The sequence below is a fragment of the Miscanthus floridulus genome, chromosome 5 (genome assembly GCF_019320115.1).
Source record: "Miscanthus floridulus cultivar M001 chromosome 5, ASM1932011v1, whole genome shotgun sequence".
Classification (NCBI taxonomy): domain Eukaryota; kingdom Viridiplantae; phylum Streptophyta; class Magnoliopsida; order Poales; family Poaceae; genus Miscanthus; species Miscanthus floridulus.
Window position 1 is genome coordinate 114,205,707 of NC_089584.1, and position 19,064 is coordinate 114,224,770.

The window sequence follows — 19,064 nt, forward strand, 5'->3', positions numbered from 1 at the left end:
AGAATTTAGCTATGGAAAGAATAATATCCTAGAATTAACCATGTGTGATGGACAATTGAAGACCGGACGGAAAAAGTTGGAGGCAACCAGACAGGGTTCTGGGGTGCTGTTAGTTTCCGTCTGTGTCGATTAAGGACTGATCATTGCTCGTCCCTCTTGTCATGTTGAACGCATGCCTCACATTTAGCTGATCGAATAAAGTATCTTTCGACCGCGAAGCTAGTGACACTATTCGAGCTGGGATAAACTCGGATTGGTAGACTGGTGCTGAAGGGGGTATGACGGGGACGCGAAGAGTGAGCCCAAGGTGCGTCCTGGCAATCGGGCGGTCCCTAGGTAGTGCGGTCCCGGCTGTTATCCCGTGGCTACTTGGAAAGTGTCATTGATAATCTGTAGCTCACTTGATCGGTGAGTGTGGTTTGTGTGAGGAATAAATCACCAGCTGGTTAGGAATCGATTCGAATCGCCATCGCTCCTGGATAGTGAGCACTTGACTCGAGCTACGGCATCGTAGTAATTATTATGGAACAATGATGGTTATCTGGATGGTATGGGATATGCTAAATCTAAATTGGTAACTGGATGTTATTGGTTAATCAATTGATTGCTATAGTACAGGTGCTTACCTAGGTGGATAGGTTATAATAAAGATGATGCAAAGTACTTAAAATGGTTTCTTCATGATAGCTTATGCTTTTCGCAAACAAGTCAGCTAGGCCACTAAAAAAAGCTTTGCATAATCCTTGGTGTCGCTTTATTTTGGTTTAAGACGGGTAAGTCTAGCTGAGTACCTTCTCATACTCAGGGCGTTGTTCCCATTGTTATTGCAGATGGTCAAATGTACTACAGCTATTGCATTAACTGCCTGTACCAGGTGATGTGTGACAACTAGGACCAAGGGAAATGGTCACTCCGTATCTCTCATCTGATGCTTTTGTTGGAGATGACTACCTACTGGCATTGTATCTGAACTAAAAGTGTGTGTGGCTTTAAAACTATTTGCTTCCGCTATTTCAAATTGAATTTGGTTTGTAATAACTTTATATTCTAAACTCTGATGTATCCAACTGTCATTACGAACTTTATGTAACATGTGACGGTACTCACTAAACTTGTACGATCTTGGTTTGTATGTCGATTGGTTTGAAATCCTTCGTGGTTTCACGGACTATCGGGTTATATGGGCTTTGCTAAATTATCTGCTTCGGTGTAAGATTTCCTTACTTAATCTCGTATAATTGGTCGGTTCTGTTACACCATCGCCCGTGTAGCCGCCTGCAGAGCTCGCGCTGTCGCGTGGCCGCCGAGGAGCTCGTGCGTCTTCCTCGCCCCGCTCCTCGTCCGCCTACCCCGCCGAGGGAGAGCCCCTCTCCACGTCCGCCCAGCACGCCGAGGAAGAGCCTCGTCGTGCACTTGTGCTTCAATGCTTGCCAACATCAGTCTGCTTTTTTGTTCTTCTTCCTCGTGAGCCCCGAGCTGAACCCAGCCACGCCCCGCCGCAAAAGGACGCAGCGCGCTCACCATCATCATGGCTGGCATCTCGCTTCCCTTCGCGTTCGGCAGCGGCTTCCCAACCGTGTGGGACGGGGACGGGAGTCACGGGACGGTTGCCCCTGCCGTGGCCGCAGGTGGTTGGAGCCAAGGCCGAAGCCGCCTGTCTCCACGCGTGGGGCGGGGTCCTTGGCGGCGCGAGTGTGCGGACGCAGACGCGAAAGTCGCTAGGCGGGCATGGACAGGCAAAGGAAGGCCCCCCCATGGCGAATTGCCGCTTGCTGCCAAGGTCGCCGTCAGCAGGGAGACCGCTGGATCCTTCTCGCCTCGCTCATGTTCCTCCCCGAGACCGGTCCTGCTGCCCCGTCGACCTTCGCCTCCCGGGCTAGCAGTGGCGAGTGCCAGGCCAACCCAACGCCATCCTTGTCTGCTGCGTGCCCGTGTTCTCCGTGAAAAGGCTTTGAAGAAGACGACTCGAGAACGGAGATACAATGGGACGTTAGCGAAGTTAACAAAAAAATGATAGAAACGGCTGTTGTCATCTTTCGGTGCTATACAGCAAAGAAGGAATCTTTTAATGGTATACCTAAACTTACATCTTTCGAGGGTACGCAGCCGATTTTTCCCTTCCTTCTTACAAGCACAGCTAGTCGCAAACTGCCGACCAGCGACCACCTCCGGTGCCGGTCTCCAGCGAGTCACACTGCTCACCAGTCACCGCCATGGCGGGGAAGCAGTTCCCCTCCCCGGCGCACTCGCGCCCCGCGTCAGCCTCCTCCCGCCGACTCCTCGCCGCCGGTGCCGCCTCCCTCGTACTCCTCACCGCTTCCTACTTCCTCCTCCTCTCCCCCTCCTCGCACCAACCCGCCCCAGCCATCCTCGCGAGCCCTAGCGCCACCACATCCTTCCTCGCCTCCCTCGACCGCTTCCTCCCCGACCCGCATCCCTCTGCCTCCGCCTCCTCCGCCGCTCCCGGCGAACTTGACGCCGCGATCCGGGTCCAGGAGGAGGCCCGTCTCTACGGGGACGACCCCGCGTGGCCCGCGCCGGCCGCGGGGCCGCTCAGGGTCTACGTCTACGAGATGGCGAGCAAGTTCACGTACGATCTACTGAGGCTGTTCAGGGACTCCTACCGGGACACCGACAACCTCACGTCCAATGGGAGCCCCGTGCACCGCCTCATTGAGCAGGTGGGCGTGCGGTGAGATCGAATTGCAATTCTGTTCCGTCTTCTACTTTTCTTTAGCTACGATGCTATGAGACGCGTACTTCGCGATTTGGTTGTGTAGTGTGGTGGATCGTGACGAGAGAAGGTGCTTTACCCGTAATGCTGAAAAAGTTCAGCACATTGATTCACGTAGATTATTTCCTGGTTGGAAGTGGGGTAATTGTACTATCCTAGTCTCCTTTCTGATGTATCTGCTCTTTGATGCTTTGGAATTTGGAAGGCTTGGACATGTTGCTGAAATTAGTACGTATGCCCCCCAAGTAGGCCTCGACGAGAGTGCTAAGAGACAGTTCTGTGAAGACTTAGATGGCCTGATTAGAGTTATACCTAGTAGTGAGAAGCTTTTTATAGGAGGAGATCTTAATGGGCATGTAGGTACTACAAGCGCAGGTTTCGAGGCAGTTCACGGAGGTTTTGGGTATGGTAGTAGGAATAAGGAGGGGGAGGAAGTTCTGGACTTCGCGGTAGCTTTTGACCTGATGATAGCCAACACTTTCTTTAGAAAGAGAGAATCTCATCTAGTGACCTTCAGTAGCGGACAACACTCTAGCCAGATTGACTTTGTCCTCATAAGAAGAAAGGACAAACGAGCATGCTTGGGTTGCAAGGTGATACCAGGGGAGTGTGTTGTTTCTCAACATAAGCTTTTGGTGGTAGACTTTCGTTTTCAGGTGCGTGCCCGTAGGGATAAACAAACTAAGATTGAAAGAACAAAGTGGTGGAAACTGAAAGGGGAGACGTCAGAGGTATTCAGGAAAAGGGTTATCAAAGAGGGCTCTTGGAAGGAAGAAGAGGACATAAACAACATATGGGAGAAGATGGCAACCAACATTCGGAAAGTGGCCTCAGAGGTATGTGGAGTAACCAAAGAAAGTGGAGACGAGGCTAAAGATACTTGGTGGTGGAACGAGTAAGTCCAAAGGGCTATTAAGGAGAAGAAAGAGTGCTATAGACGCTTGTACCATGACAGGAGTGTGGACAACATAGAGAAGTTCAAGGTGGTAAAGAAGACTGCAAAGCGAGCTGTAAGTGTGGCAAATGGTAGAGCGTACGAGGATCTTTACCAACGTTTGAGTACGAAGGAAGGAGAGAAGGACATTTATAGGATGGCTAGGGTTCGTGAGAGAAAGACAAGGGACTTCAACCAAGTTAAGTGCATTAAGGATGAAAGAGAGCATCTCTAGGTGAAGGAGGATGAGATCCGACATCGATGGCAAGAGTATTTTGATAAATTGTTCAATGATAAGAATATGGACACAACCTTTCAATTGGATGACTCTTTTGATGACACCAATAGGCGCTTTGTGCGGAGAATCCAAGAATCTGAGGTCAGAGAGGCGTTGAAAAGGATGAAATGAGGTAAGGCGATGGGACCGGATTGTATCCCAATCGAGGTGTGGAGATGCCTCGGGGACATAGCTATAGTATGGCTAACCAAGCTGTTCAACCATATTTTTCGATCGAACAAGATGCCTGATGAGTGGAGGAGAAGTATATTGGTACCGATCTACAAGAATAAAGGGGATATTCAAAGTTGTACTAATTATCGGGGAATTAAGTTGATGAGCCATACTATGAAGCTATGAGAGAGAGTTATCGAGCATCGCTTGAGAGCAATAACGCGGGTCTCTATGAACCAATTTGGTTTCATGCCCGGAAAGTCAACCATGGAAGCCATTTTCTTAATAAGACAAGTTATGGAGCGGTATAGGGAGAAGAAGAAGGACCTACACATGGTTTTTATTGATTTGGAGAATGCTTATGATAAAATATCAAGGAATGTTATATGGCGGGCTTTGGACAAACATAAAGTCCCAACGAAGTACATCGGGCTCATTAAGGACATGTACAACAATGTTGTGATTAGAGTTCGAACAAGTGATGGAGACATGGATGACTTCCCGATTAGGATAGGACTACATCAAGGGTCAGCTTTGAGCCCTTATTTGTTTGTCTTAGTGATGGATGAGGTCACAAGGGACATACAAGGGGACATCCCTTGGTGTATGCTTTTCGCGGACGATGTAGTGCTAGTTGATGAAAGCCGGACAGGAGTGAATCAGAAACTGGAGGTATGGCGGGAGACTTTGGAGTCCAAAGGTTTTAGACTCAGTAGAACTAAAATTGAGTATATGAGATGTGACTTCGGCACTACTACTCGGGAGGAGGAAGATATTAGTTTCGAAGATCAAGTAGTGCCTAGGAAGGATACCTTTCGATATTTAGGATCAATGCTACAGAGAGACGGGGATATTGATGAAGATGTTAGCCATAGAATCAAAGCAGGGTGGATGAAGTGGCGGCAAGTATCTGGTGTCCTATGTGACAAAAGGGTACCACAGAAGCTAAAAGACAAGTTTTGTAGGACAGCGATTAGACCTGCTATGTTGTATGGTGCAGAATGTTGGCCTACGAAAAGATGACATGTTCAACAGATAAGTGTCGCGGAAATGCGTATGTTGCGTTGGATTTGCGGTCATACAAGAAGGGATCGAGTTCGGAACGATGATATACGTGATAGATTAGGGGTAGCACCAATTGAAGAAAAGCTTGTCCAACACCGGTTGAGATGGTTTAGACATGTCCAACGGAGACCTTCAGAGGCACCGGTGCGTAGTGGAATCCAAAGCCAGGATTGTAACGTGAAGAGAGGCAGAGGAAGACCGAAGTTGACTTAGGTAGAGGTAATAAAAGGAGACTTAAAAGAATGGAATATACCCAAAGACATAGCCTTAGATAGGAGTGCTTGGAAGACAGCTATTCACGTGCCTGAACCTTGATTGCTTCTGCTGGGTTTCAACTCTAGCCTACCCTAACTTGTTTGGGACTTAAAGCTTTGTTGTTGTTGTTGTTGGAGATGTTGCTGAAATGGGTTGTGAACTTATATACTAGATCTCTAGAGCTGGTTGTCTCCAATCTGCTGTAGCATGGGTCAACTACTGCTTTCAGAAATAGTGCATTTTGACTAGTGAGACTTTAATATGCTCATGATATTTCGTTATGGAAAGTTTCTGTTGTGAGGTGAATGTGATTTAGATTAGAGTACTATGGAGTACATCTTATTCTTAAACCAGTTTCAGAATTCCTTTTTTGGACCATACATGACTCTTGGCATTGTTTTGGGTGGCAAGGCAAAGTTCATACCACAAGCAATGCACTTTGGTTTCACAATTCTAGCTACAGATATAATCTTAGATTAGCACTTGATTCTATGCATTGGATTCAAAATGATATGTCTCTTGCATGCTACAGTTTAAGGCATATTGTGTTACAGCTAAAGATCATGTGTGTAATCATGTAATTAAATATCACATAGTTTTTAAGATATTGAACTTTATCCATCTGTCTACACAATCAAATTGTTTTTGCGTTCACATTTGCAGCATTCTATTGACTACTGGCTGTGGGCGGATCTCATTGCACCTGAATCACAAAGACTTTTGAAGAGTGTTATTAGGGTTCAGCGGCAAGAAGAAGCTGACATTTTCTATGTGCCATTCTTCACGACAATCAGTTACTTCCTGCTGGAGAAACAAGAATGCAAGGCACTTTATAGGGTCTGGGAGCATCTCTTAAGGTTTATTTTTCAGAAAATTGTTTGCTTGAGGACACCCTCATGGACAGACTAGTGTTTATGACTTTATGTAGGCAAATTTGTTGATGAAATTAAAATCTGATCCTTCCTTTTGGTTTCTGTCATTCAGTTATTGAAGAGTGTTGGGTTTGTTTCCCCAATTATATCTGAAATTGTAATGACAGAACATTGCCTGAGTTTGGTTCTATTGACTGTAGGAAAATTATTTAAAATGTTTATCTCTGTGGATGGATATTAGTTTATTATTTATTTGCCTCTATTTATTCCAAGAGGACCTTATCATCATTACTCCTTGATGCCAGGAAGCTTTAAAGTGGGTGACAGATCAGCCTGCTTGGCAACGTTCAGAAGGCAGAGATCATGTCATTCCTGTTCATCATCCATGGTCATTTAAGTCAGTCCGGAGATTTGTGAAGAAGGCAATATGGCTTCTACCTGATATGGACTCCACCGGGAACTGGTTTGATATTCATTGTTTGCCCATTTCCACTTTACCTTGGAAAACTACTTGAGTGCATCACTTTACCGTCTTATTTCAGGTATAAACCTGGACAGGTATATCTAGAAAAGGATGTCATCCTTCCATATGTTCCAAATGTTGATCTTTGTGATCATAAGTGTGTATTAGAAACTCAATTCAAAAGAAGTATATTGCTGTTCTTTCGAGGAAGACTGAAGAGAAATGCTGTAAGTCTCTTGGTAGCACTCCCTAGGTTTTTATTGTTTTGAATATATGCATGCAAACTTCCACTTTTACTTGCCGTACCCCCTTTGTAGATCGTCTAAGTTTTGTCCTAAGTCAAATCTCTCTAACTTTGACCAAGTTTATTAAAAAAAATGCCTCAACATCTACAGCATGAAATTAGTTTCATTAAATCTGCCTATGCAATACGTCTTGATAGTGCATTTGATAGTGCATTTTTTTTGGTATTGTAGGGGTTAATATATTTTTTTTATAAACTTGGTCAAAGTTAGGAGTTTGACTTAGGACAAAACTAAAATGACCTACATTTTGGAACAGAGGGACTATGTTTGTATGTATCTATTTTGTTGACCTTTTTTTATCTCTTATTATAGGGAGGAAAGATCCGCAGTAAACTTGTGGAGGAACTAAAAAGTGCAGAAGACATAGTTATAGAAGAAGGTTCTGCTGGAGCTCAGGGAAAAGCAGCAGCTCAGGATGGCATGCGCAAGTCTCTCTTTTGCTTGAGTCCGGCTGGGGATACCCCATCTTCTGCTCGCCTGTTTGATGCAATTGTTAGTGGTTGTATTCCAGTTATAATAAGTGATGAGCTGGAGCTTCCATTTGAAGGAATACTTGACTATAGGGAGGTAAAGATGGCAATCCAGGCATCTTTTAATATCATTAACTAATGCAAGATACATTAAACAATTTCTTCTCATAGTGGTAAGGTATTTCAAGATAGGCACAAGCCCAAAATTTGATTAGCTGCACAGAAAATGAGGGACCTCTTGGTAGTTGAGTCCCCATAATAGAAACAAACACTGTACATCAGTACCCTTAACAGTAGCAGTGTAGAACTGATAGTTGCATATTTATTGATAAAATGACAGTTCTGGTAATCTGTTCTCCATGACTACAGATGATTTAAAAGTATAGTTAGTGACCTCTTTCCTTTGACATTTACGGACCTCGGGTATGATCAGTTCTTTAATGAGCTGAGATATAGCTCAACTGGACTAACTATCCATGGTTGCCTTGTCTTTTTATTTAACTGCATGCTTTATTAGCTAGTTATTGGAGCAGTTAAAAGTGGGATGATGGGAAATTGCAGTAATTTTACTGCTGCTAGTCTTGCCGCTGAGAGTGAACTTATTTGGCTCTCCGCCAAGAGCAAATTATTCCTTATTGGTACAAGTGAGCATGCCTTAGAAGGTTATCCTTTTAGGTTCTTTCCAACTCCCTAACCTAGGGTGCGCTCGGTACTGCTTGCTGTGGCTGCAGCCACAGCAAAGCAGTACCGAGCAAGCTGCTAGCTAAGTAAGGGTAGCAGAGATCCAAAAAGTACCCCTTGGTTTGGGCTCCAATAAGCCCTTGAGGCTAGGAGCTTCTAACATTCTAGTCACTCTGAAAAAAGGTGTACCTCAGGATTGTTTCGTTGATATGCACTTGCATTGTGATGTAACGAAGAAGGTGCCTTGGCTATAATGGTCACTATCAACAAAGGGGAGGTGTATTGGCGATACTGATCGAGAGTACACTAAAGAGAACATGCCTATCACAAACACTGTAATCCAAACTACTGTATGCTATGTGGATGCATGCAGATGCAGCAGATTATGATCGCAGTATGCTGGAACGGCAATATCACAGTGTCAAGATTTCTTTTGACCCTGTGGTTGACTGGCTATAGCAGATATTTCATTGCATCTCACCGTTTCTCATGTCCATTTAAGCTGCCGTTGTTCAAAACACCTTTGCGCTCTATTGTGAATCTGCAATGCGAATAATGAGCTTTATCGTGCAGATAGCATTGTTTGTTTCATCGAGTGATGCTGTGCAACCTGGCTGGCTCGTGAAGTACCTAAGAGGAATCGATGCCAAAAGAATAAGAGAAATTCAGTCTAATCTTGTGAAGGTGATCTCTTTATCCAACTCTTAACTGTACATATAGACCTGAAGGTTCATTATTGATGACTAATAATTTACTCCTGATTCATTCACAGTATTCAAGACATTTTCTGTATTCAAGTCCTGCCCAGCCTCTTGGACCAGAAGACCTTACATGGAGGATGGTAATTTCGTTGACATTATTCTAGCAGTAGCATCCGTGAATGTGTATTATGGAATGTCTTATCTTGCTACATCATCTGTTTAGATTGATGACATTCCCGCTACTGCATGTTCAATTCTCCTAAGTTTTAAGGATGTTAACTGTTTCATTTGCAGCTGCATTTGTATTGCTCATAAATCTTGTGGGTTCTACTTATAGAGCACACGTTTTATTGTAATCATTTTGACATTTCAAACTAAAATGCAGATTGCTGGCAAGGTGGTAAATATCAAGTTGCAGATTCGGCGTTCTCAACGTTTGCTCAGAGAGTCAAGGAGCGTATGTACATGTGAATGCAGAGTTGGGAACACCACGAGGATGCTTTGACCAATATTTTCATTTGTGTCTCTAGACTTTTGTAGCATAGGCATTTTTTTTGTTACCAATGGGGCGAGCTTTGAGTTTGGCAAAATTTGCCAATGTATTTGTAAATGCAAGTATGCTGTATGCAACCGTAGTCATGTACACAATGTATCAGTTGGAGCTGCAAAGAGTGGTGATACTGTATTCCGAGAAATCTTAACATGGCAGAGATCCCCACTAGGCACTAGGGTTCTGTTTGCTTTACTCTGCCTGGCGCAGGCACCTAGGCGGCTGGGCCCAGGATGCAGCCTGGCAGGCGAGCTGCCTAGGCGAACTTATTTTGTAATTGTACGTAGTGTTATTTTCTTAATTACCGTACTCATTTTTTACAATAATTACCGTACACAATTAAAACAGCATCAAGCAAACGAACAACAACACTGTCTAGGCTAAATATAACATCAACTACGTTGGGTTTTACGGAACCTTTTCTGGTAAATTAATCAGGAAACCGTAAAACATATGGAATTACGGACAATCAACAAATGAATCCATTTGAGTTTTTTTACCCAGTTCGCTGCCGATAAGCTATGACTGAAAGTACCATTAACTGATTTGTTGTGAGAAAAATACTGTTCGTTAGCTGAAAAAGTACGGCTTATAAGCTCAAAAATACTGTTCGTTAGCTGAAAAAGTACAGCTTATAAGCCCAGTGAACAGGACGTTTGTTGGATCCAAAATCATGGGAGGCCGGAACAACAGGGAAAACAATCGAAACACCATCGTAAAGGCCCTCGTACATACATTCCAAGACACCAACTGAAACCAAACAATAAACGAGAGAACCAAACAATAAACGAGAGAGTTCAGATAACCATTCAACCATCATATGTCAGCATAACAGCGGTAATCTGAATATCTTACTTGAATTCATAGTTGACGACAAGGGTTCAGTAACTTCAGTTAAACCACCTGAAGGGCCAAAGCACTAAATGCTCTACAAGTCTACACACTATACAAAATTGATCTTGCAAGACCAACAATCTCCCCCCACAAAAGGAACAGTTGTGCGCTAATTGCTAAATGGGCATCTAAAAGCTTGACATTAATTAATTTAATGGTTCCACAACGACAGAGTGATGTAAGCCATTCGAACAGTCCTACTTTTCCTTCAGATTCCACCAAAAAGGATCTACAAAAAATGTAAGACCATTAGTAAGAGATCGGTCCACTACATGTTTCAACAAATATAAATGTCACATAAAATATTTTCACATGGACTGATAATTTTGGATGATGAAAATTCGATGCTGCCTTGCGACATTAGCTGTTGAATCAGCACAACAATTTGAAGTCAACGACGACGAGAATTTGTTAACAACAAAATCCCATTCTTCAGACAACAGATATGGTCCTCGGCCTTCTGTCCAACATCATGAGACACAGTGCATGGATAAAACTTGTGCAGGATGGAAGATTCATCGACCGATAGACCAAAATTAACTAGCAGCATGGTTTCACAGTAAGAAACATCAACAGCAAACAAGCTAGACTGGAACAGTACCAACACAAACTGGTTGCCTATGAAAACTCAACCCCTTAGACGAAACAGGAACTTCATTGGTAACTAGAAGCATGGCTGATGCTCAGAACCGAAAAAAGATCAATAGAAGTTTTTACCTAGCTGATAGATTTGAATGTTGATAGATAGAATATGCATCTTCCACAGTCAGATAAAGAATCCCCGACAATTTGAGGATCCACAAAGGCAGTTCTTTGCTCTAGGAGACCGTACACCACTAGAATCAGCTCCAATGTCACCATAGTCATAAGTCAACTCTGTCATTGGAGGAATATGCTTCAAAGCAAAGAACATGATATGTGGCCGATGATCATCTTCATGGTCAAACTGAACTGGCTGCCAAAAGACGTTAGGAGCACAACTATGGTTCATGAAACGTGAGATGTTTCCCATTCTTTTAGCACTTATCTTAATGGGTAGAGTCTCAAAGGTACCAGCTGAAATATCTGTGCTTTGCTCCCCAATCAATTCAGGTCCGTAATTCCATTTTAATGTCCTCTCACCAGGGCACAACGTCTGAAATATATAATCATCTTCAATATCATTCAAATTAATTTTAGCATCATCAATAACCTCACCAACATACTCGCATATAAATGAACCAGCCCGTATAGCGTCCCATGAACGAAGACCCCAGCCTCGATTACCAGTTTTAAAGACCTCAAAGTGGATCCTAACTCCTTTCTGGGTCACTCTGTTACGGCAATTGAAAGAACACCGACAGGATTCACCGCATTCATAAACCATAGTCTTGCGGCATACAAGCAATCCCGATGAGCTGTAAGGTAAGCTGCCTCCATTACGCTGTGCACAACAGCAGTTGGCATCACCAGGCAGACAAACACTAAGGCATCTGCAACCCTCTAAAGGTTTCACAGAACTGAGTGGATTCAAGTGTTCGACCTGAGTGGTATAGGTGAAATGGTGTGGCCCTTTATCACTGTCAATGTCATTAACAAGAAACACTGGGAGATTTTCTGCACCAGATGATAGATCAGGATGTAAAAAGCTGCCTCTAGTTATTGGATTCTCTACCCATTTCTGGGACATCTTCCAGATTGCAACTCCATCAGGTTGTCCTGGCTCTCGCAGCAGCTTGTACTTGAAACAAAATATTCCACTCTTCGTTTTCTCCTTCCATGACTCGTGAATCCTATAGAGGCCATCATAAATATAAACCTTGCCAGTCAAGCAACCTGGATCCTTATAGCCCCGAACCACACGGATTACATTTTTTCTGGACAGGCTCCTTTCAAGAGCCAGGTTACCCCTCTCAAGCTTCTGGTCATGCCTCTCCTCACTGTTCTTGCTATTACCTCCTGAACCACTGTAAACCAGTACATCTGTATCATCATCATTGTTGTCATAACCACCTGCAGCAACAATACATATTGCAACAGAATCATCCTCATCAGCAAACTTGGCAGTCATATAGTCAATTCCGGCCATGCTAGGAGCATGCAGCCCGATAATACATAGCTCCATCCTGAAGTAGAAAATGTCCCCTATTTCAACTCCAGGAACAACCCCTATCCTCTTCCCAGAGTTGGCCCTGATATTACTGGCCATCATGATGGCACTAGCCTTCAGATCTGCACGTTTGTTAGTCTCTTGTGCCTCATCCAATTGGAGATGCCTACGCCGCAATGCCTCAAAGGTCATGAGAACTGCCTCCACAGTTTCCCTAGGATCATCAGATGGAGGAAGCAACGCATTCTCATTGTCAGCAGCAGCTTTCTTGTGAGAGGATTTGGGGCGCTTAACCTTCCTGCTGTTGGAGCTGTCACTTACCAAACGATCGCTCACATTGTATCCGCTGAGACGGGACGGCCTCTTGATCTTGCGTCCAGATGCTGATGTCTTGTTAGCAGCATAAGGCTCATCATCATCGTCATTATCATCATCATCATCATCATCTAGTGATATAACAATAGGCTGTGTTGACCTGTAAGCTGAAATGGGGGTGGCGTCAATTGGGCCATTAGGATTGGCACTCACATCTGACGTCCAATCTGTTGCAGTCTGGCCTCCAGCAGAATCCTGCACACCAGTGGCGACATTCTGGCTACCAAAAGCATCCTGATCACCAAAAGTGGCAGCCTTGCCACTACCAGTATTCTGATCACCAAATTTGTGAGCCTTGCCTCCACTAGCATCCTCGCTGCCGAAAGCGAAAAATGATTTGGCAGCAGAATTGTTCCAAGCACCAAAACCCCCTTGAAATTGTCCAGCAGGAGTGACGACTATCAATGGTGGTGTGGTTGACTGGTTAAATGTATTGATACCCAGGGGTGCAGGGAACATTGGAGCCAATGTCCTCAAGGGCTTGACATCCAGAACATCATGTTCAGGAGTAGGCATGAAATTCGATGGATGGTTCATCTCAACCTGCAGCAGTTGAGTTTCTGTGTGAAGAAAGCACAGTTAATGATCATGTCATCAGTACCTGATTAACAAAAAATAGGAAAAAATTAAACAGTGTTTAGAATTCACAAGTGACTTCCTAACTTATATTTGCACACTTCACCAAGCGACAGAGGAATATATCAGACTAAAGGATCATGGACAACACGTGGCTGCATAAGTGCATAACTAGCTGATTTGGTCTTGTCACAGAACACCTATTGTCTATTGATTTAGCCATTACAGAAAATTCAGGACATGACTGACGGCATTCTCATTTCCTAACAATGCTGAATCATCAATGATGGTTAGTTCTACCATTCAGGTGTCCGCTGAATTCCCATTTCTCAACCAGTGGTGCTTCACCTGAGTCACCTCTGGCTGATTCACCAAACCGGCAAACCCATTTGAAGCTCGGTCGGTAGGTAGGTTCCTCTCCCACTCTAGCATGCATGCCTCTCCTCCCCAAGACCAAACAAGTAGAACATTGAACAGCCAAATAAAACCCTCGTCCCCCCAAAACCAACCAACCAACCAAAAAAGAAACCATCTTCATCCAACTAAAAAGAAAGTTTCAACAAAAATGTCTGCTTTGGACGCATGAACTCCAAGATTCCAAACTCGAATATGGCAAATTGTGTGTTTGTGATCGCAAACCATCAAATTTTCTCAGTACATACAGGAAACTACGATAGGAAGTAGGGGCTTTCCCCGGCAAATTTCGGAACTTTCAGACCTAAATAGGCTCTAGAAGGAAAAGAGGGGCGCGTGCAGCCTACCCAACGGCGGGTTCGCCAGGAAGTGCCGCGTTGAGGGTGGAGCAAAGCAACGCCCTTGGACTGGGGTACTGGCCCCCTAGCTTCCGGCACCGGCGGGGTCGGGGCCTCAGGGGCGAGAGATGAGAGCCGAAACGCGTGCGACGGTGCGAGAAGGGAATCAAAGACAAGCGACCGGATTGATTCGTGGAAGCGAGAGTTTGCAAGCGGAGGGCGACGGTCTCGAGAAGTCGCGCACCGATGTAGCAGTGCAAGGAACAAGGAAGGCCCCCTCACCTGATCACCGCTGCGGCAGCTTGGAGTGGGCGCGGACGAGCGGAGCGGAGGCTAGACGGACTCCATGACCGATGAGCGCGTGATCTCCTGGGCGGCGCTCTCGGCGGCGGGGGGAGGGACGGACGGAGGGAACTGGTTGTGGTTTTGGCACTTGGGGTGGGACGGTGGGTCGGGGTTTTTCTCCTCTTCTCCACTGGCTCCTCGGGGACAATGCTCGACCTTCTCGCTTTTGTGTCGTGTTACGTGTATCGTGTGACGGGGAAGGGGGCTGTGTGCGTCTGGTGTGTTCACTGTTGAGCGTCCCCGACGTGGCGTGTTCGATGTTTGCTCGTTTTACGAGTCATACTGTTCTACAAATGAACAGCGTTTTTTCTTTCAACATAAATCAGTAAACAGTATTTTTAGTTATAGTTTTCCAGCCAAACCAACATGGCCATAGCGCCGCAGCTCACATATACTGTTGCAAGTAATTTTGATTGTAAGTGAAACTCGAACTTTGATATATTTTTTTGGCTCCTATAGGAAATGACAACAAAATTGTTTTATCTCAAAAGAAAAAGATATTTTACAAAGAAAAAAAGGTTCCCATGAAAATGTTCAAGAAAAATATTTAGATCTAGAGCGTGCGAGAGAAAATTTCTTAGATGCCATCGAAAGCTATATCTATATACCATCCAAAATTATATCCTCACTTCATTGCTATTAGTTTTATTTTTTCCTCCACTCGTGTGCCACTAATGTTAATTTGCAAATACATTACTGTTAAGTGAAAATTGAAAATGCAATTTTTACCTGTATTAGAAACATATGGAAGCATTTTCTTTTTGATCATTCAGTTCTTCCGTGTCAGTGCCCTCAAGAACATTTATTAGATATATCGGTGTTCCTGGTTTTTGTTCGCGCAACATTTAATTGTTGAAAAAAATATAAAATTGATACGAATGGCATATAATAAGGGATGAAAAAGCCTAAATGAATAGCAATAAAAAGAAGCTATAATTTCAACAAGTGGCATATAGTAAGAGATGAAAAAGTATGAAATGAATAGTAATGAAGGGAAGTCATAATTTTCAATGGCATATAAAGGATGTGCATAATTTTAGATGGCATTGATAGAATTTTCTCTAGGATGTAACTCACGTCCTATGATAGCACAACGCCCAATTCTAAGACGTATTAGGTTCGGTTGCAACATGCGGGACACGTTTGCTAATAAACATAAAATAGAAAAATCTAATGGAATTACTTATATTCGAACTCATAACTTAGCTTTAGATATGACAGGGATTTCTCCACCAAGCTATTGTTGTATTTGTAACTCTGGTGTATAAGTCATACTACCAGCAAATACTTTCGTCCATTGCACAGAAAAAAGCTATCAGATGTTCAAGAAAAACAACGACAAAAATGTTACATGCCTATTTATGTATTATTCTTTCTATAAATTTAAAATTATATGATTTATTTTATAATAATCATGGCATCTACAATATAAGTTAATGTTGACAATAATAGGATTATGTCCTATTAAGCTTATATCAATTAAAATACAACATTAATAGAATTTTTCTCTCTCACTGTAAAGTACCAAAATATTTTCTCATAAATATATCATAGCCAAATTTTCATTACTATCCAATTGTTTGATTAGCTGAATCATCAGTTGATCCAAATTTTAATAACAACAAGTTTAATTTTTTTAATCATAAGTACATCAACAACTTGGTGGTGGGATTTTTGTTTCTTAGAGAAAAGTCAATGGTTCAAAGGCCCACAATATTACATTTATTGTTTGTGACATTTATGAGAAAAAAGAAATCACAACATGAGCTACTAGAAAAGAAACAAATCCAGGAACCGGACGGAGAAAAAGAAAAAATGGCAAAAAAAAAAAACAAATTAGGGTAAGATAGATTGGATCTTGAGTCAACGGTACAACTGGTTTTACTAAACTAATCAAATCGCTAAGCGAGAGCTTAAGTGATTATTTGTCCATAGATACGCTAATGCCATCTTCACCTATTAAGATTGCAATATGGAGAATATGGAGAGGTAGTCACATCATATACTATGCTAACTAATCAAACTGCTAAGCGAGAGTTTAAGTGAGTCTTTGTCCATAGATACGCTAATGTCATCTTCACCGAAGATTGCAACATGGAGAATAGGGAGAGGTAGTCATATCATATACTATGTAAACATAAAGAGTTTTTGTGGTCCATCACTCTCTTCCATATCTATATGAATTATAGCAACATGTCCAGACATGGTATGAAGTCCGATTATAAGACAATTAAAACACATTAGATAAATCACCAAGCCTCTCATGCCAATATGATTTAGAGAAGCACTTGGCACAGTATGATGTCCGATTTCGAGATGCATTGAAAAGAATGACACAAAAAATAAATCTCTAAGTTGCAAGTCGTCAAGTAAGCATGCAAGAGATGTGTCTAATTGCAACGCATTCCCTCAAGAGAATGCAATTCTAGATCTAGGATGTGTCATACTTTCTTATGTTTGGCCAAATTTATAGAAATTAGTATTAACATTTATGTTCCAAATATGTTTACAATAAAAATGTATCTCATAACAAATCTAATGATATTTATTTGGTATCATAAATGTTGGTAGTTTCTTGTATAAATTTGGTAAAACTTGAAATAGTTTGATTTTGCATGAAGTGAGAATTGCATTTTTTTTTTTGGAACGGAGGGAGCATTCGCTAGTCAATTAGAACATCCCAAATCGATACAAAAGTTTTTTTTTATTTGTTGAGTAAAAAGCTCTGACATGGATATACGATGTTCATGCCAAATCGATACCAACTTTTTTCCTTGATCGAGTACACATCTTTAAAATGGATATATGGCGTTCATGCCAAATTGATACCAACTTTTTTCCTTGAACGAGTACACAGCTTTAAAATGGATATATGGCGTTCATGCCAAATTGATACAAACTATTTTCCTGGTTGAGTACACAGCTTTAACACGGATATAGGACGTTCCTCCGAAATAAATGTTAAATAAACCGTAAAAATTTAGTAGGGGTCAAATTATGAGCTATGAGGATCGCTTCACTTTTAGGACGGTTGGTGTGGTAATTAAGTTTGATAGTACTAGAAAATATTGTGCGTGTTATCGTGGGAACTTCAAAGTGAATCGCTGCCTCTCTCCTGCTACCTAGCTGCTATGGATCGATCGTTGGGCTGATATCTTGATCTCTTGATTTCATCTAGTGTCCTAGTGAAGTATTGGATCATATGGTTCTGACCATGCTTGCTTGTGGCTTTATATAGGTGCAAATGCAATTTAATGTCTGAGCTTAGTGATTTGGTGGGGGCCTTGTGATGACGTGGATAGCTCCAGGATGAGATGAGATGGAATCTATAGTGGGGATTAGTTTTATAAGACACGAGATATAAATGGATGAGTTGACTATGAGATCAAAACTAAATTTGTGATATATGAAATCTGCATCTATCAGCTCGAGATATGAACATTTATTTTGTTTGGTAAGTCTTTAAGTTCCAAGGCTAGCCTCAATGCATGGTATCACATAGCTCTCTCTAGAGCTGTCATGTTATATAAATATAACTATGATACGACAACCGCTACAAAAATAAATTAATTTTCTTGAATAACCTAAATCAAACTATCTTAAGTTTGATCAATTTTATAAGAAAGGTAACATCATCTATGACGCCAAATAAATATACTGTAAAAATATATGAATCATGTATCTAGTGATACTAATTTAGTGTCATAAATATTATTAATCTTCTTTTCGTAAGTTCGATAAAACCTAAATTAGTTTGGTTTAGAACAACTTTAGAATTTGATTTATTTTGGGACAGAGGGAGTACCTTAACTATATCTCTATCCTTGTTAACTTACTATCAATTCAGCAAAATCATAAGTGGTAGACTAATAAATGTATAGAATTATATCGTACTCCCTCCTTCCCTAAATACTATCATTAGGGAACAATTAGATGTTCCCAATTAACTGTCGTTGCCTATTCACGTGGGCCTCACCCATAGTTGTACCGCACTGTCGAGTAGGCATCCTTATCCCTTCACCTCCCCCACATGGCCTCACATAGCACGCACAATCTCGGCTATTTTTTATGAGAGAAATAAATAAGCACAACTAATTTTAGGAGAGAGAGGATAGAGAGAATTAGAACCAGTCCACTCAATTTTGGATAGAAATAGATGTGCTTACCTTGATGAATTTCTTCTTGTTCATCATTCTCATCAGGATGGACATCCAAGTGGTCAGCTCCCCCCCAACTTCTACTGCAGCCACTACATCTTCCAAGGGATCATGATCCTCTTCATGTTCATGTTGAGCAGGACTCTTGTTGAGATCAGACACCTCATCTCCTCCCTCCTCTGTTAGTGTGTTTAAGTCTATTGCTATGAAAGATGGATGAGAGGTGAATGGTTCAAAAGCAAAGGCAACGAAAGGGTTACTAGGCTTTTTATTGCCACTGGTGTTAGAGAAATGGTGCTGGGGGCGATAGTTTCAAATTTTAGTTTGCTTTTGCTATGTAAAAATGGAGCGCAGATTTGTTTTGGCGCTAAGTGGTGTCTGTCGCCAAGTGAAAT

General features: G+C 42.4%; 2 protein-coding genes across 6 annotated transcripts; one reads left to right on the forward strand and one right to left on the reverse strand.

Moving 5' to 3' along the window:
• Positions 1 to 2,097: 2,097 nt before the first annotated feature.
• On the forward strand, positions 2,098 to 9,807 carry LOC136450516 (probable arabinosyltransferase ARAD1). The gene is made up of 8 exons (XM_066450987.1): positions 2,098 to 2,681; positions 6,103 to 6,276; positions 6,617 to 6,774; positions 6,854 to 7,001; positions 7,392 to 7,646; positions 8,804 to 8,914; positions 9,003 to 9,071; positions 9,317 to 9,807. Exons 1-8 carry the CDS (start codon positions 2,214 to 2,216, stop codon positions 9,434 to 9,436), a joined length of 1,503 nt encoding a protein of 500 aa, XP_066307084.1. The 5' UTR covers positions 2,098 to 2,213; the 3' UTR covers positions 9,437 to 9,807.
• A 335-nt stretch (positions 9,808 to 10,142) lies between these two features.
• Positions 10,143 to 18,821, reverse strand: LOC136453129 (histone-lysine N-methyltransferase, H3 lysine-9 specific SUVH1-like). Of its 5 annotated transcripts, XR_010758957.1 has the most exons (4): positions 14,450 to 14,669; positions 11,093 to 13,399; positions 10,337 to 10,604; positions 10,143 to 10,231 (listed from the first exon to the last, which is right to left on the reverse strand). XR_010758957.1 is itself a non-coding variant. In XM_066453704.1 (3 exons), exon 2 carries the CDS (start codon positions 13,374 to 13,376, stop codon positions 11,142 to 11,144), a length of 2,235 nt encoding a protein of 744 aa, XP_066309801.1. In that variant the 5' UTR covers positions 13,377 to 13,440; positions 18,679 to 18,821; the 3' UTR covers positions 10,290 to 10,604; positions 11,093 to 11,141. The 5 variants fall into 5 exon arrangements, 4 of the variants coding, with proteins under 4 accessions (XP_066309801.1, XP_066309798.1, XP_066309800.1 ...); XM_066453704.1 differs by lacking the exons at positions 10,143 to 10,231; positions 14,450 to 14,669 and adding an exon at positions 18,679 to 18,821 and having other exon boundaries at positions 10,290 to 10,604; positions 11,093 to 13,440; XM_066453701.1 differs by lacking the exon at positions 10,143 to 10,231 and having other exon boundaries at positions 10,290 to 10,604.
• Between the last annotated feature and the right edge of the window lie 243 nt (positions 18,822 to 19,064).

Coding starts and splice junctions, on each gene's coding strand:
- LOC136450516 (XM_066450987.1), top strand. CDS start 2,214: ATGGCGGGGAAGCAGTTCCCCTCCCCGGCGCACTCGCGCCCCGCGTCA. Junction 7,002..7,391: donor GAAGACTGAAGAGAAATGCT/GTAAGTCTCTTG, acceptor CTCTTATTATAG/GGAGGAAAGATCCGCAGTAA. Junction 9,072..9,316: donor AAGACCTTACATGGAGGATG/GTAATTTCGTTG, acceptor ACTAAAATGCAG/ATTGCTGGCAAGGTGGTAAA.
- LOC136453129 (XM_066453704.1), bottom strand. CDS start 13,376: ATGAACCATCCATCGAATTTCATGCCTACTCCTGAACATGATGTTCTG.